At 50.8% G+C, this 16,139-nt stretch overlaps 9 protein-coding genes across 9 annotated transcripts; 7 read left to right on the forward strand and 2 right to left on the reverse strand.

Annotated features, from left to right (window-relative positions):
• Positions 1 to 517: 517 nt before the first annotated feature.
• On the forward strand, positions 518 to 1,576 carry LDX57_000990 (uncharacterized protein; the record flags this gene model as incomplete). Its single annotated transcript, XM_046082634.1, has 1 exon — positions 518 to 1,576. One exon carries the CDS (start codon positions 518 to 520, stop codon positions 1,574 to 1,576), a length of 1,059 nt encoding a protein of 352 aa, XP_045938591.1.
• A 1,033-nt stretch (positions 1,577 to 2,609) lies between these two features.
• On the forward strand, positions 2,610 to 4,356 carry LDX57_000991 (sugar porter family MFS transporter; the record flags this gene model as incomplete). Its single annotated transcript, XM_046082635.1, has 3 exons — positions 2,610 to 3,142; positions 3,201 to 3,334; positions 3,395 to 4,356. The coding sequence occupies 3 exons, from the start codon at positions 2,610 to 2,612 to the stop codon at positions 4,354 to 4,356; spliced, it is 1,629 nt and encodes a 542-aa protein (XP_045938592.1).
• Positions 4,357 to 5,200: 844 nt separating this feature from the next.
• On the forward strand, positions 5,201 to 5,725 carry LDX57_000992 (fungal specific transcription factor domain-containing protein; the record flags this gene model as incomplete). Its single annotated transcript, XM_046082636.1, has 1 exon — positions 5,201 to 5,725. The coding sequence occupies one exon, from the start codon at positions 5,201 to 5,203 to the stop codon at positions 5,723 to 5,725; it is 525 nt and encodes a 174-aa protein (XP_045938593.1).
• A 290-nt stretch (positions 5,726 to 6,015) lies between these two features.
• LDX57_000993 (fungal specific transcription factor domain-containing protein) lies at positions 6,016 to 7,150 on the forward strand (the record flags this gene model as incomplete). Its single annotated transcript, XM_046082637.1, has 3 exons — positions 6,016 to 6,173; positions 6,228 to 6,645; positions 6,704 to 7,150. The coding sequence occupies 3 exons, from the start codon at positions 6,016 to 6,018 to the stop codon at positions 7,148 to 7,150; spliced, it is 1,023 nt and encodes a 340-aa protein (XP_045938594.1).
• Positions 7,151 to 7,332: 182 nt separating this feature from the next.
• On the forward strand, positions 7,333 to 8,619 carry ABA4 (SDR family NAD(P)-dependent oxidoreductase). Its single transcript, XM_046082638.1, has 2 exons — positions 7,333 to 8,159; positions 8,216 to 8,619. The coding sequence occupies exons 1-2, from the start codon at positions 7,709 to 7,711 to the stop codon at positions 8,524 to 8,526; spliced, it is 762 nt and encodes a 253-aa protein (XP_045938595.1). The 5' UTR covers positions 7,333 to 7,708; the 3' UTR covers positions 8,527 to 8,619.
• Positions 8,620 to 8,797: 178 nt separating this feature from the next.
• LDX57_000995 (uncharacterized protein) lies at positions 8,798 to 10,227 on the reverse strand (the record flags this gene model as incomplete). The annotated part of the gene is made up of 4 exons (XM_046082639.1): positions 8,798 to 9,584; positions 9,649 to 9,763; positions 9,856 to 9,965; positions 10,052 to 10,227. The coding sequence occupies 4 exons, from the start codon at positions 10,225 to 10,227 to the stop codon at positions 8,798 to 8,800; spliced, it is 1,188 nt and encodes a 395-aa protein (XP_045938596.1).
• Positions 10,228 to 11,812: 1,585 nt separating this feature from the next.
• Positions 11,813 to 13,057, reverse strand: LDX57_000996 (thioesterase family protein; the record flags this gene model as incomplete). The annotated part of the gene is made up of 2 exons (XM_046082640.1): positions 12,978 to 13,057; positions 11,813 to 12,931 (listed from the first exon to the last, which is right to left on the reverse strand). The coding sequence occupies exon 2, from the start codon at positions 12,680 to 12,682 to the stop codon at positions 11,813 to 11,815; it is 870 nt and encodes a 289-aa protein (XP_045938597.1). The 5' UTR covers positions 12,683 to 12,931; positions 12,978 to 13,057.
• Positions 13,058 to 13,687: 630 nt separating this feature from the next.
• On the forward strand, positions 13,688 to 13,918 carry LDX57_000997 (uncharacterized protein; the record flags this gene model as incomplete). The annotated part of the gene is made up of 1 exon (XM_046082641.1): positions 13,688 to 13,918. The coding sequence occupies one exon, from the start codon at positions 13,688 to 13,690 to the stop codon at positions 13,916 to 13,918; it is 231 nt and encodes a 76-aa protein (XP_045938598.1).
• Positions 13,919 to 14,666: 748 nt separating this feature from the next.
• On the forward strand, positions 14,667 to 16,025 carry LDX57_000998 (uncharacterized protein; the record flags this gene model as incomplete). The annotated part of the gene is made up of 4 exons (XM_046082642.1): positions 14,667 to 14,846; positions 14,909 to 15,075; positions 15,137 to 15,544; positions 15,599 to 16,025. 4 exons carry the CDS (start codon positions 14,667 to 14,669, stop codon positions 16,023 to 16,025), a joined length of 1,182 nt encoding a protein of 393 aa, XP_045938599.1.
• Between the last annotated feature and the right edge of the window lie 114 nt (positions 16,026 to 16,139).

Consider the following 16,139-nt stretch of genomic DNA (forward strand, 5'->3'; position numbering starts at 1 on the left):
CCTCGGTATGGCACCCATGGTGATTGCATCGCCGCCGTAGCAGGCACGCGAATGGTTTCTTAGGTCTTGATAGCAATCTACAGGATCCGCGAATCTGCTGCGTTAGCCGATATCTTGTTACCTTTCAATTTCTTTACCCTGGGATTTTATGAGTTCTCGAAAATATTCTTCAGGGGTATGGGATAGAATACCAAGATATTGAGGGTGGTGGAGAAGGCTGAAGATCCACGTAACCCTTCATTTCAATAGATCGATTCCCCCGAATTTGCCAAGTCTCCGAAATGAACTGAAATGGGTTCGAGTTCCGTCTATGGCCCCTGAGATTCCAGTGAGCCCTACCCGTCTGGGTCCTGCTCCACCCGTAGGACCCGTTTTCCGTACGGAGTATATATCAGAGACGAGATTTCCACCAAATCGAATGCCCTAGCATTCTATAACCCGACTCTTTATCTCACAGATTCATTCTCTCCTCAAACCCACAATGCAAACAATGCCAACGGCCTTAGCTTCGGTTATCATGTCCATGTTGCTGCCGACTGCTTCTGCCTCGTCTGCAGGCGATACCCAACCCCGAGCAGATGGTCTTCAATATGTCGGAGTTGACTGGTCTTCTGTTCTCGTCGAGGAACGTGACCATGGCGTCGTCTACAAGAATGCACAATCGGTCGAGATGCCCCTGGAGAACATTCTCGTAGAAGCCGGCGTCAACATGGTTCGCCAGCGTGTTTGGACGGTGGACGGCGACTACGGAGTGCAATACAATCTTGAGCTGGCACGACGGGCGAACAAAGCAGGCTTGATGTTTGGCCTCAACCTTCACTACAGCGATACATGGACCAACCCAACCCTCCAAGCCATTCCGTCGGGCTGGCCGCATGACATTGACTCTCTCGAGAAGCAACTGTACAACTATACAGCCGATGTATGTGAGACGTTTGCCGCAGAGGGTCTTTATCCCGAGACGATTACCATCGGCAACGAGATCCCATCGGGCTTTCTCTGGCCAACCGGATACATTGAAAACCCAGAGAACCTTGCCCGACTCCTACACAGCGCTGCCAAGGCGGTTCGAGATTCATCGCTGGGAGGCCAGACAAAGGTCATGACCCACCTTGCGCATGGATACAATGTTGAACTACAACATTGGTTCTACGACCTGGTATTGGACACTGGTTTCCTGTCTGTCAGTGACTGGGATGTTATCGCCGTCTCGTTCTATCCATTCTGGGGAGAAGGTGCCACGATGGACGCATTGACTACGAGTCTCACGAGCTTGTCAACGAAGTATAACAAAGAAGTCCAGGTGGTGGAGACAAACTGGCCGACACAGTGCACCAACCCGGAGTATCAGTTCCCTGAAGACCAGCTCGATATCCCATTAAACCCGGCAGGTCAGATTGAGTATCTCCAGCGTCTGTCTTCTACACTCAAGGCGATACCGGGTGCAACTGGTCTTAACTACTGGGAGCCGGCGTGGATCAATAATGCTGGTTTGGGGTCTTCCTGCGAGAAAAACATCATGTTTGACCCCAGTGGTCAGGCGTATGACAGCTTGTCTGTTTTTGGATCTCTCTAGTATGGTGGATATTGCTATCTGTTTATAGGTGGATGTGATTGTCTGGATATCTTATTTCATGGGATGGCATCTCACTGCGTCCTGAGTATTTGGCTTTTTTTGATTTACGGAAGTAGTGATTATCACCTTATTTATTCTTGCTGGGATTCTTTTTCCACTTAAACTCTTAGGCTGTTCAATATGTTCACGGAACCTCCATCACCTAAATTTACGGCGGCCGTTCAAAAAGATGATAATAATAAAGATAAGTCTGCACTATCTCGACACTTCTACAAGTGTAACATGGCATTCATGGCACTTGTCCCGGGGTCAGTAGTAGGTGCGCTTCTACTACCTGATGCCGCTTCAGTATTTGTCTAAATGGACGATTTTCCCACTGGACTACTAGAAGACTAAAATACCAAGTCCCCAGACTTGGCTGCGCATCGCTCTATATAAGTGATCATAGTCAGTTCGTCACAGCACTGTCATTGGTAGAGTACTCTCCGTATAAGCCCCTATTTTGAAAAAATTTGCATCTATTCGATTTTTATTGGAAGGGCATCTCTTCGTGAATGTATCCTCTTCACGGCCACTATACAATCCTCAATAGTATTGAAGGATTTTGCCCCACGAGGCTGCCATCGGATAATGGTTTCCGACGGATGCAAGGACTGGCTTGTCATTTGCACATAGGTTCCGCATGGGATCCGGTAGACGAAGGAGCACGCTCAAAAGACGGAAAACGTTGGTCTGTCTTGGAAGGTCTTGAGCGCCCCTTCTTCCATACACCCTTTCTTGATGGGCATCAGGTTAGTTTACTGATTTAGCAGGCTCCGCGTTTAACCCTGGATTCGCCCTATTCCCCGGAGAGTATCTCCATCGGATCAGGTTGCCCAACCATATATGCTTTTCCCAATGGCATGCTTTAAAAGCCTTTGAAAACCTCAGCCCTGTCCTCAGTGAGATTATTTCCAATGGATCTAACGGTTTGCCTTGGACAACTTGTTTATTGCTTCCATCCAACAGACTGACACTGAACACGACCACCAAAATGGCAAGTATCCGTGAGACAGTGGACATAAGCAAGATCGAGGCCCCCATTACCTGGAAGGCGTATGTTGTTTGCGCTTCAGCTGCTTTTGGTGGTGTTTTCTTTGGCTACGACATCGGATGGATGTCTGGAGTGCTCGGCATGCCGTTTGTTATCCAGCAATATACCGGCAAGGAGTACGACTTTGCCGCCGGAGCCCCAGTGGACTCCTCTCGTCCATTCGCCATCCCATCTTCTGACAAGTCACTCATGACCTCAATACTGTCTCTTGGGACTTTTATTGGTGCTATTATTGCCGGTGACCTGGCTGACCTATGGGGCCGACGCATCACCATCCTCATCGGCTGCGCCATCTTCAGCTGTGGCGTCATTATTCAAATCGCTAGCAGTGGCCAGCTGGCAGTCATGACTGTCGGGCGCCTGGGAGCTGGTTTGGGTGTTGGTTTCGAATCTGCGGTCATCATCCTCTACATATCTGAGGTTTCGCCCAAGAAGATCCGTGGCGCTGTTGTTTCTGCCTATCAATTCTCCATGTAGGCCTTCATACAAAGCAGTGCCCTTCTCTAGCCCATACTGATGCATGATTTACAGCACGATTGGGATGCTAATAGCAAACTGCGTGGTTTACGGGAGCCAGGACAGAAACGATACTGGCTCTTACCGTATCCCAGTCGGAATTCAATTTGCCTGGGCCGCTATACTTGCCACCGCTTTGTCCCTCCTGCGTACCGTCCTCCCCTCACCCCCTTTTCGGTCTACCCAATAATGCTGACTGTAACTTGTAGCTGAATCCGCCCGATACTTTGTTAAGAAAGGCAAGCTGGACGACGCAGCCAAGTCTCTCTCTTTCATTCGAGAGCAGCCTGTCACCTCCGAATACATTCGTAATGAGCTTGCAGAGATCGTGGCCAATCATGAGTACGAGTCTCTTGTCAGTCCTGAGAAAGGGTATATCAACTCCTGGTTGGTCTGCTTCAAGGGTCCAATCACCAAGCCCAGCTCCAACATCAGAAGAACTATTGTTGGAGCGGGAATTCAGGGGATGCAGCAACTGTCCGGGATGAACTTCATCTTCTACTACGGAACCACATTCTTCCAGCAGCTTGGAACGATTTCCGACCCGTTCCTCATCTCGCTGGTTACCACTCTGGTCAACGTTGTGTGCACTCCCCTCGCTTTCTGGACGATCGAGCGCTTCGGACGCCGACCATTGCTGGTGTACGGCGGCTTCAGCATGTTCCTCATGCAGTATATTATCGGCGCCGTTGGGACGGCCCAGCCGGAGAATGGAACAGCAGTCAGGGGTATGATTGCCGTCATCTGTTTCCAGATCTTCTTTTATGCCACAACCTGGGGTCCGGCAGCGTGGGTGGTTGTGGGAGAGACCTTCTCGCTTCCGATCCGCTCCCGTGGGGTGGCTATCTCTACGGCCTCGTGTTGGTTCTGGAACTGTGTGCTTGCTGTCATTGCACCGTATATGACTGGTGACGAGAAGGGCGCGGTCAACCTTGGACCCAAGGTGTTCTTCTTCTGGGGTGCGCTCTGCTTCCTGGGGGCAGTGTTTTCTTATTTCCTTGTTCCGGAAATGAAAGGCCTGTCTCTCGAGCAAATCGATCGCATGCTGGAAGAGACCAACCCTAGAAACAGTGCCCAGTGGGCACCTACGACGACATTCACCCAGAAAAGTGGTCTCGTGGGCAAGTCGGAAGTCGTCCGTGTGGAGGATAACAAGGATCGAGAGCTCTAGACTTCTCTCCAAGACTGCTCTATGGAGCCTGCGTCAATGGTATCAAGAATGGCCGAAAGGGGGTGGTGCGTAGCTTGCGGTTTTTGCGAAGGGAAAATGGTTCGAACTGTCAGGAAATTGGCGAGGATGCAGTAATACCGAATGAATTCTTCTCAACCTAGAGCCAAGAGTGTGCATATGTATAAATAAATACTGGTCTATAACCCGGGTCTACAACTATGTATGTGGTTTTGATTTCCCCAGGAAAATCCCCGCAGTCCGAAAGGAGACTAGTGGACTAGTAGCGTCCCTGGTCCCTGAGCGAACGCCTGTCAAGTTTTCAACTACTCCAATCTCCCCCTCCAGTGACAGACGATCGCTTGCGACATGGAGTCTCCTTCAATCCAAGACAGTGTCGCCTTGTCTACCACCCCCAATTCGTCGGAACGATGGCCTCGAAGATCTAGTCGCATGCGTGTCACCCGTGCCTGCGACCGTTGCAAGAAGTAGGAACTACAGTCAATATCGAACCTCGATCCACTGCTCTGTTGTATTGACTGGAGTCGATTGCAGAAGGAAGATTCGGTGTAACGGCCATCAGCCATGCGAGGTCTGCCTTTTGGCATCCGTGACCTGCTCCTACAACGCCTCGTACACCAGAGGGAGACGGCCAACCATTCGAGGCACACGCGTTGGGCCCCCGCCTAAACTGGCTGTAAACCTGCCATCTTCCCAAGATGGAAGCCCACCGGAGAGCCACTTGAATGATAATAAAAGCCAACATCATCGCATGAATTACCCGACCGCCAGCAATCCAGGGCCTGTTGAACAGCCACCGAGCGTTGCTGCTCAGCAGGATAGATCAATGCCGCTTGCCGAGTCCACCTCTCGCGCTTCGCCTCAGCCGACACAGATGGATCTTGAAGGCCACTATGTAGGTCCCTCATCTGGCATATCATTTCTCTCCCGAGTTCAGGCCCGGTTCGGGCAGTCGGTATCGTTTCCTCGCGGCTTATCCGTCTTCAACTTCGGTGACGCCCCGTTACTTTACCCCGAGGCTCACCTGAATGCCGGGGACCCTCCGGACCCGACGTTCTCTCTACTGCTAAACCGAGATGACACCGCCCGTCTTGTTAGGAGATACTTTGATTTTGCTGTGCCTGTGGATCGATTTTTGCATCGACCAACCATCGAGCAATGGTTCGACGAGTTCTACGAGACCAAGGGCGTAATGCACGATAGAAACGCTGCGCCAACCCAGACGGCTGTGCTCTTCATGGTTTTTGCTATCGCACAGGAACATTCGATTCCTAGCTCGTCCCCAACCGGGGCGGAGATGAGGCATGTTAATACACGGCATCGGCTTTCCCACCCTCTTGAATACTGCTAAGAGAACGCTCCAGTACTCGATACTTTCGCGCAGCCAACCACCAGATGTCTAAAGAACAAGGCACGGTTCGACTTGCGAGCATTCAAGTTCGTCTCTGCCAATGCCTTTGGTTTCTATCACAGTCGCGCATTAACCACTGTTGGAGCCTTTTCGGAACTATCGCTCGTCTTATTTTTGCCCTCGGTCTGCATCGAAATCTGCACGCCTTCTCCAACTCCATGAGTCAGATAGAGATTGAATGCCGTCGCAGAACCTTTTGGAGCGCCTATAGTCTCGATAATTACCTCAGTATGGCCCTTGGCAGGCCACGCACCTTTAACGACAAGGACATCGACCAGGAGCTCCCTTCTGGTGTGGACGACCGTGATATCTATGACAGCACGGACAGACCCTGTTCGCCTTGTGGCGGGGGGCTCTCCGCCATGTTTGCCCCAATTAGCTACGCGAGGTAAGAACTTACCAACCCTCTGCTCCTTCAAAAGCTGACACCAGTTTTCCATAGGCTATGTCGGATATTGAGTGGCGTTCTGAGCGACATCTACTCTATTCAATCCATGTCCATGACCGAACGCTTAGCCCACACCACGAGATACATGAAAGAGCTCAAAGCATGGCGCATGGAAATGTCTAGCTTTCTAGACCACAACAGTTTAAAAGCCGCGCCACTGATCTTGATCTATCAGCGACAGAAAAATGTACTTAATCTAGCATACTGGCACACGGTAATCCTAACGAACCGTCCTCTCCTGCTCACCAATTTTGCACGGTTAACAAACAGCACACGTTCACGGCAGCTGGGAGAAAGCGAGCGGAGAGCCCATATTGATGAGAGTATCTCGGACTGTCTACATGCTGCAATGGAAATTGCGGGCATCGTGGACATGATGACCCAAGCAAAGCAACTCCTGCGTGCCTTTTGGGTATGCAAGCTGGTTTCTACGTGTCTTTTAGAAATTTTGCTGATATGTTAACTTATAGTTCACCCCATACTTCGCCTTCTCTGCTTCCGTCATCTTGTATGTGTACACAATACAACACAGCAAGGAGCCAGATGATGTCTATCGGCCATACTATGCTGCCGCAGAACGCTGTCAGCGGCAGATCATGGCTGTAGCCGAAGAAGGATCTCTGACCTCTCGATACTGTGTCGTTCTAGAGGAGCTACGTGCCGAGGCTGTGCGGCAAATAGCTCTAGCCGAAAGTGCTGAGAATCAATCAACACAGCCTTACTCTACAATTGACACAAGGAGTAGAGATGTCGACGCTTTCACATCGAATGTCGACAATGTGACAGCAGAGTTCGAATTCACTTCCCCGGACCTGGTTGCAATAGGCCAGGTCGATAATTTACAAGTCAGTCCTGTGAACTCTCTAGAAGACCTGACAGGCTGGGGTCAGTTCGATTCGATGGTAAGCCCTCGTTGAATAGATCATATATTCGTAGTATGAGTTAGCTACTGATCAGGATTGACAGGTTGTATCCGGATTTAATAGTTTGTACCGGTTTGATCAATAATATCACGCTTGTTACACCGTTCCTCCGCGTGAGGGCTTGCTGCTGCTGTTGATGGTAGTGCATTATTGGGTCCACTGACATCCTTGGAAATTACAGCCGTCACCGCGTGGATACCTGTTGACGATTCGGGCCAACGCCAAACAAAATCAACCGACAATAAAAAAATTTGCAACACCCTCGCCCGCTGTGGACTTGGCAGACAAGACTTGAAGGCACGGGGTGTCCGTAAATGGGTGCACCGCAGGCAATTGTGGATATACTGAGGTCCACATCCGTCGGAATCTAATGACCTATCAAACACAGTATTTTCTTCCGTCGGAAATTTATCCGTCTCCAACTCCGATCCTTTTCCGAGCACTCGCAGTGCGGGGGAACATGGAAAAGGTGGCCATTTAGTTACCATGCAAACCTTCAGTATGAGATTTGAAGGTTTGCCCACGAGTCGTTTCCCCGCAACTGTCTAGACAATGTCACTTCAAGGCAAGGTGTACGCCGTGACAGGCGGCGCAAGTGGCATCGGCCTTGCAACAGCCAAACTCATCTCACAACGTGGGGGCACGGTCTGCATCGCCGATGCGAACCCAGATCTCCTCAGTGAAGCTGAATCATACTTCACCTCCATGACACCCCCTGTTCCGTTCATGGTCACCCAAGTCGATGTCACGGACAAACAACAAGTAGAAAGCTGGATCGTCGATATCAAAACCAAGTACCACAGGCTCGATGGAGCCGCCAACATTGCAGGCGTCATTGGAAAAGACCACGGGATCAAGTCGGTGGCAGAGTTGGCTGATGATGAATGGGACAAAATCATTGGTGTGAACCTGACAGGAATTATGTATTGTCTCCGGGCGGAGCTCAACCATATCAGTGATGGTGGCTCGATTGTCAACATGGCTTCTATCCATGCCACAACCGGTGAGATGATATTCTCTATGACATTTTGTAGTCTTTTCTTTCTGACCATCATCTAGGCGTGGCCAATCATGGTGCGTATGCGGCGAGTAAACATGGTGTTTTAGGTCTCACTCGGGTTGCTGCGAAGGAGAATGGCCACCGAGAGGTGCGAGTTAATGCCGTTGCACCGGGTCCAATCCACACTCCCATGATGCAGGGGTTTTGGGCCCGGGTTGGACGACCTTCCGATGCGCCTTTTGACGATCCTATTGCATTTCGGCGTCAAGGGTCTGCTGAGGAGGTGGCGAATGTGATTGGTTTCTTACTTGGATCGGAAAGCTCGTTCGTGAGTGGAAGTTGTTACCCGGTTGATGGCGCTTGGATATAATGTCCTCCACCGTTGGATGGAGTACCAATATGCTTTGGGCTTCGTGGGAGGCACTTACTAGGTTAATTCGGCTATAGCTTGCTTCATCATCAGTGATTCAACCCACAACGTTTCAGTCGACTATGTGAACAAGAGAGTGGTTAGGTCTGAAGTAAGCTGCCATCGCCCAGGGCGCAAGCCCTACCACGGAGAGGTGCCACTACGTAGAAGCGAGGCCCTGAATAATCGTTGTGTGTGCTCCCCTCAGGTCTGTCACAGTCCTGATATTCTTCTATATCTGTCTCGATGATCTTATCATAATGCTGTCATCGTACCACTCGCGAAGTTCCCCACAAGGACCTCGGAACTCAGGAATCTTCCACGTCTTCGAATTCGTAGACAGCTCCTTCACTTCTGCCTCTTTGATTTCAATCCCCAACCCCGGTCCAGACAAGACATTCAGATGCCCATCCTCCACATTCCAAACTTCCGGATTGGTGATATAGCTGGTGACATCTTGCCCGGTGTGATTATAATGCATGCCGATGCCCATCTCCTGGATAGCAAAATTCGCCATCGTCGCGTTCACCTGCATGTTGGCCGCCAGCGCGATAGGACCGAGCGGACAATGAGGAGCGACACCAACGTCGTAGGCCTCGCACATTGCCGCGACGCGCTTCATCTCCGAGATCCCTCCGATGTGGCAGATATCCGGTTGCAAGATGTCCACGCAACCGCTTTCCAGGAACGGCCTCACATCCCAGCGGCTGTGAAGCCGCTCCCCGAGAGCGATCGGGATGGCGGTCAATTCCGACACCTGCTTGATAGCCCCGATATGTTCCACCAGGAGAGGCTCTTCGATGAACAGCGGTTCGTGCGGTTCAAGCGCCCTCGCAAGGCGTTTGGCCATGGGTCTATGGACCCGTCCGTGGAAGTCCACGGCAACGTCGATCCCCAATTCCTTCACGGCTTTGACCCTGCTGACAACCTCTGTCAGCATGGAGGGAGAATCTAGCCACGCCGTGTCTCCCGTGCCGTTCATCTTCACGGCGTGGAATCCCTGTTCTTTGCGAGCCTGGCTGATGCGATGTGATTTTAGTACGGTCTTTGTTGACAATGGCCAAAATTAGTAACATGACATACGCCTGAGCCTCAACTTCGCGGGGCCTGTCGCCGCCAATCCACGCGTAGACACGAATTCTGTCTCGCATTTTGCCGCCCAGGAGGTGGTATATAGGCACCCCGAGTTTCCTGGCTACTGCTGCGTCAGTGTGCTTATTTATCCGGCCAGCTATCGACAAAGAGGTAACCCCCAGATAGACTCGGACGGAGGGTTACAAGCAAACGAACCTTTTAGATCCCAAAGCGCAATGTCAATGCCAGACAAGGCGCTCATGAAAACCGGTCCTCCACGGTAGAAGCTGCCTCGCCAAGACAGCTGCCAGATGTTCTCAATGTCTCTTTTGCCACGATTAGATTGCACAGAACGGGATAGTGTAGTAAACAGAAGCTGGAGGGGGGGGGGGGGGTGAGGACTTCAACATACTCTGCCTCTAACCCTTTATATCTCTCAAACCATGCATCCAGGCAACCCTCCACCGCACTGGTGTGGCCCTCAAGAGACGCTTCTCCCCATCCAACAGCGCCCGTGTCATCTGTGATCTTAATAAAGAGCCACCGCGGCGGAACCCGAAAGTACTCCGCTGATGCGATTTTGCCCATGATGCTCGCTTACGACGTGGTACGATGGAGTTGGCTTGGTGGTTGTCGGGAGTAAGTAAGGGAAGGGGTTAGAGAGAGTATTGTGGGTTTGCAGAAGAATACAACAGTGCTCAGGGAGAGACAGTTATTATCAAACCAAACGTTCAGGGCCAGGGAAAGCGGTTCGGAACGGGTCCACGGATAATTAGTTCGGATATCAATCAAGTGTGTATCCGTCCATTTCCGTCTTCTTAGAATATCGTCCAAAATCCCAGCTGAGATAGCAGGATCGTGAAGGACTCCCTGGAGCTAGCGGAGTGCGTTTGTTCACGATTAGGCCGCCCCCGTCTTTGTTTAACTCGACCACCCTGACCGATTTGACTGCGCGTTTCCATTCCGGGTGACGGTGAGGGCAAGTCGCCATCACCGCCGCTGCTTTCTCCTGAGCTCTCCTCTGGTGTTGTCCGATCAGGCTGACAGCGAGTTTAAGAATGAGTGTTGTAGAGCGAGCGCCGAACTGGCTTTCCAGGATAATGGCTTATATCCAGAGGAAGGAGGGTCTTTTCGCACCGACAAGGGTATGTCTTCCAGGGTGTTCAGATATTCCACCTATGTTGTGAGCTTATCTTGTGCTACATCATGCCATTTCTGACGCGGAGGTTCAGCAGCCAGTGTATTCCAGTGTGAACCCGAGTACTTGGGTAACAGTTGTTCAATGTAGTTGACATTCTATATCTAATAGGATATCCTGGTTGGGAACACAGAGATGATAAAGTACCCTTCATTGGTTCTGCCCTCAAGGTGTTAACTACTTGTGCCAAAAAAAAAGGAAAGGAAGAAAGGAAAAAAAGTCAAAGCATTGCATTTATTTACAAGATGTAGTATCCAAGTGTCTCAGCACTATCGCTGGTGGATCGGATGGCTCAACAACTTCATCAACCAAGGATCGAATGAAGGGGGTACGCGACTGGAAACGCTTTAACACGTCACGTTCATTCTGGAGGCGAAAATGGTGTATGCTCTTCACAATCACTGACTGATCGCTTTCATTTCTGTTCAAGGAAACATTGTGAATCTTCGCGAGCCAAACTGTTCCCTGGAGTTGTTTGCCAATTGTGTACATCCCGCTGTGCCCTCCAAGAACTTGACCCAGTCGCAGTGAAGACGCCATGTATTGAAAACCTTAGAGAGATTCCTGCTCGTACACGTAAAAGCCTAGCGAACAGCTCTAATGACGAGGAATATGATAGCAAACCTATCAGCTCGACGTGACCGCTCGGAAGAGGATAAATAGGTAAGTCGCCGAATTTATAGCTGATTGCCCATCCTACATCTTCTCAATAACAAATGTAGTCTTGATCATGAAATCCTTGTCAACTATTTTACGCGTCACTCGGTGGAGTTCTGGTTCATGATTGAGGGATCTTTCTTTGCAAATAGGGTTTCTTACTGTCTACAGGAAATTCTACAGTCTTCGAGGGAATAACTCTGCACAGTAGAGGAACGAATTGCGATGTAAGATGACAGGCCTCTACAAACTCTATTGACATGGACGGTCTATATGGCATTACACTAGAAACGCAAATATAGGGGAAAAGCAAAACAATCAAATCCTCGAGGCCCCCGTCTTCGGCCTCAGAATCGTCTTCTGCGTCATACTCGCCAGCAACCGGCCGTCTCCATTGAAGACCCTCCCTTCGCAGAGCGCTCTCGCATTCCCCGCGCCACAGGTCTGCCTCTCGCTAACATGCCAATTCTGCAAATCCACATCATGCGTTAACACCCGCAGCGCAAAGTCGAGAGTCGCACAGGCACTGGCCTGAAGCAAGCTGTAACCGGAATGGTTAGCCGGGATATACGCAAGTCCGCGATCCATACAGAACGCCAGAGCAGCGATTCGGTCCGCCTCGGCGTGAAGTGCCTCGTGGATTCGGAACCGCTCAGCCGAGACCATGTCCGAGACTTTTCTTATCCCGTGATGTTTGGCAGAGTGCGGGTGGAGCTCCATCATTGTATCCAGAACCCTGTAGAGTCCTGGTTCTTGCGTTTTCTCTGTCGCTGTTTCTGTCGCCGGCGATGACGGGACGGGGAGCTGTGGTTGAGCGGAATAATTCACCATGTCAACCGGTTCATCGATGTGGAAATCTGCCGTTGCAATCAGACATAGATGTTCGGATTCCCCTGTGTGCTGGATCACGCGAAGGTGCCTTGTTTGGAAGACCGGGGTGTCTCGGATGCGCTCGACGCGGCAGATGAGCTTCTGTGATGTGCTGGCGGGTCGCAGGAAATGGCCACTGATGGAGTACAGGTGCTGGTCCGCTGTGACGGTCGCATAGGCGGCCTTAACAGCGATGGCCAAGGTGTTGCCGCCGTAGGCCCAGTCGGCCAGATCGCCCATGCGAATGGGAGTGACGACGGAGCGGTAGCAGTCATCGTCGATGGGCTCAGCGGCAATTTGCTCTTTGAGTGAGGTCATGCTGGCTATGCTTTCGGTATCACAATCCGGAGGTAAAGAGACTGGCTTAGGACTTTATACCTAGTCGGGTGGGTACAGGGTATATTGTAATCAGCCGGAGGCTCCGAGGTACCTGTTCGAACATGACCTGAAGGGTTATAGATTGTTTACACAGGGTAAACCCGCCGTATGGAAGCTTGCAAGGCACGCCTGGCGTCTGAATTCCTAAATCCGGGTGCGCGGCCGAGGATGACGAGCCCAGAGAGAGCCCTGGAGCAATGAGCATAAGAAAAATCGCAAAGTATGGAGAACTCACGTGAAAAGAAACCCTCGACGTCCAAGTCATAGGACCGAGTACCATCCATACCTGCTGCTCTAGGTACGTGCAACGTAGGAAACAAACCCTCGGTCATGCAGCCTGAGATACCCTTCCACATCACGACTATCAAACCATTCCCCTCCAAGCCCATATGATTCGCTCCTTCACATTTCTTAGTTTCTATCTCCTTCCACGGCAATATCCCCAAAACCCGTCTTGGCATCTGTCTATTCACCGGGTATATCGCATTTCCCTCCTCGTCGACATCCGGGAAATGGGTATCTGCGCCACCAATATTGTAAAAAGGTAAATCCGGTACCTCTAGAGGATCTGTACGTCCACCCATCAAGAGAACGCGGTTGGGTTTTGCCTGGCTCCTTCACGCAGGGGAAGAGCCGAAACATGCGGTAGAATTTTCGCGAATTCGACCGGGACTCCGTGAAGAGGCGATATGCGTGCTCGAGGCAGTATCTCTGTAATCTACGAGCGAAGCCCACTTCTTGGAATGCGTATGTGTACGGCCTGGTTGGTAGGGCAGAGGACAGCTGGTATTGGTATTCCGGAGAGTATTGGACTTGCACGTCGAGCACTGGTACTCGATGTCCGGATGAATCCGGAGAGAGCTCGACAGGGGAAAGGGTTTCAATTGGATTTTGACCATTTGTCAAAATCCGATGAAGCTGCTTCAGACGCGCATAGGTATCAGAATGAGAGAGATGCAGCTGCGCCTCTGCGGCAACCTCGGACAACCCAGCTACCTCTTCCACGGCGGTGCGCGATCTTTCTTCGAGCTGTTCAGCTTTAGTGGTCGCATTTCGGAAAACGGCCTCCTTGTTAAGTCTGTATGTGCGTTGGGCGCGACGGACCTGGGCGCGACGATCGTCGGAGGGGATGGCATCGCTGCTGGCGTTCAAACGGGGTCGCCCTGTTTGCTTTGATCGGCGGAGTTCAATCTCTGAGCGTGGCTCGGATTTTTGGGATAGAGCCCTTTGCGAGTTCCTTGGATTGCTTCGCTATTGCTATATCTACTGTGCCGGGCGAACTGTATTGACTGTGTTGAAAGATTGTTTCAGAATGTTGTGTCAAGTGCAAATCGTGATCTGATATTATAATCTTTAACGCGCCAATCTAACATCCAACGATCTCTCCACAATCTTCATTAGCTAACAGTATTATATCCATAGAACTAGATTCAACAAGTAGTCCCCAACACTGTGTTATAATAAAATCCAGACGATACTCTGCTCTGGGATTATCTTGTCTTCGGTGAGCCGGGATTTCGGTCAGCAACCTCGGTGCACGGATTCGATTACAATATCTCGTTCATCATCAACATTGGGACCGTCGCTAGAGAACTCTGAGCCCAACAATTCCTAAACACATTTGTTCCTGCATATCTCACATCTTGTTGGGGTGGTGATTCACAGTCCTCTTTTTCCAATCCATAATCATTTTAAAATAGCCTCGCTCCCCATCGCATGCTTCTCCGTTCAATAATTTGGAAAGCAACCCCAGAGTGAGATACGCTTTAGCTAGCAGCCAGGTATTTTGCGCCCAGCGGCGAAACGACCATTCGCTAGGCCTGTCCCTCCACTGACTGTCAACAGGATGTCTGGAATCACTGACCCTTTCCGTGCACTATGGAACAATTGTTCCTTGACGATTCTTATAGCCTTCACCAGCTATATGGCACTGGTTAAGGTACTTCGATATCGCCGTATGGCAAAGATCGAGGCGCCGTTCGCAAATGGCAGGAGGCCTTTATCAAGCATGACAGTCAACGAAGCCCATGCGATCATGGCCCAGTTGCAAGAATTGGAATTTCCATATGCGTTTGCTAAGGCTCGTCGAACGGCCTTACTGAAGGTATGCCCAATCCATTACAAACCAGTATAACGAAGTCTATGTCTAATTACACCAAAAAACAGGCCGGAGGAATTCCGACGATGTCGAAGCTTTTCGCCGTGACGGGCCAGAACAACAGGCGCAATGCGGGTAAGCGTGCTGTCGACACGGAAATTCTCTTACGGGAGTCGCAGTCCCAGCCTCGAGATTCGGATCGTTATGCATCAGCTGTGGCGAGGATGAATTATCTGTGGGATATACCTTGAGCTTCACTTTTCCCTAGCGGACTAACTGACCCCGTCCTCGTTCAGCCATGCCCGTTACCGCCGCGCCAACAAAATCACCGACGATGATCTTCTCCATACATTGGGTGACGGTCTTGCCGAGATCCTGAATGTGGTTGGGAGAGAAGAGTGGCGACAGCTTACCGATGTTGAGAAATGTGCGCTTGGTATCTTTCACAGAAATCTGGGCGAAGATATGGGAATTCCATTTGATCGGCTTCCCTCAAGCGCACAAGGGTGGGAGGATGGCTTGCACTTCGCGTTAGAACTGAGCAAGTGGACAGTCCACTATGAAGAAGAAGTTGCGAGACCGACCGCAACTAATGATCAATACGTCCGAGTCTATGTTGATTCCGCACTTCCTGGCTTCTTGAAAACAGTGGTGCGACAGATGCTGGGTGCTGACTTGGATGATCTCATGAGGACGAGCCTTGGGTAAGCTCTTACCTATCTCACCACAATTCCCCGGTAAATTGCTCACAGCCCCAGTCTCGAACGTACCGGCTTCCTCCTCTCTCTCGTCCTAGACCTCGTCCAAAATGCACGAAAGTTCATCCTTCAACACCTTGCACTTCCACGGCCCTCCTTCCTCGCCGTCCGACTCGTGTACGAAACCCCAAACCCAGAAACAAACCTGTACAACTTCGAAAGAAAGAGCCTCCAACCATGGTACATGCGACCTACATTCTGGTCAAAATGGGGACCCGGGGCGATGTTCGTGAGACTATTCGGAGGCAAGTTGCCCGGGTCGCGCGGAGACCGGTATCTGCCACAAGGATACAACTTGATGACAATCGGGCCGGAGCCACAGAATGGAAAAGGGTTGGAAGAGATGGGTCTCGATATAGAGGTGATCAAGGCGAGAGGCGTGGCCACTTGTCCATTCTCTCAGGCAAAGTCGGGTGGCTTCAGGTGAGGCTGTTTACTTGGTGTTTATATCCCAACGCGAGAAAGCAGATGCTTTGAGAGAAAGGGTTCCGAAGTGATTCTAGATAATTTCCTATAACTGAGCTGGGTCCTTTGCCAACTC

Source organism: Aspergillus melleus (genome assembly GCF_016097325.1).
Source record: "Aspergillus melleus strain CBS 546.65 chromosome Unknown contig1, whole genome shotgun sequence".
In the NCBI taxonomy this organism is placed as follows: domain Eukaryota; kingdom Fungi; phylum Ascomycota; class Eurotiomycetes; order Eurotiales; family Aspergillaceae; genus Aspergillus; species Aspergillus melleus.

Coding starts and splice junctions, on each gene's coding strand:
- ABA4 (XM_046082638.1), top strand. CDS start 7,709: ATGTCACTTCAAGGCAAGGTGTACGCCGTGACAGGCGGCGCAAGTGGC. Junction 8,160..8,215: donor TTCTATCCATGCCACAACCG/GTGAGATGATAT, acceptor ACCATCATCTAG/GCGTGGCCAATCATGGTGCG.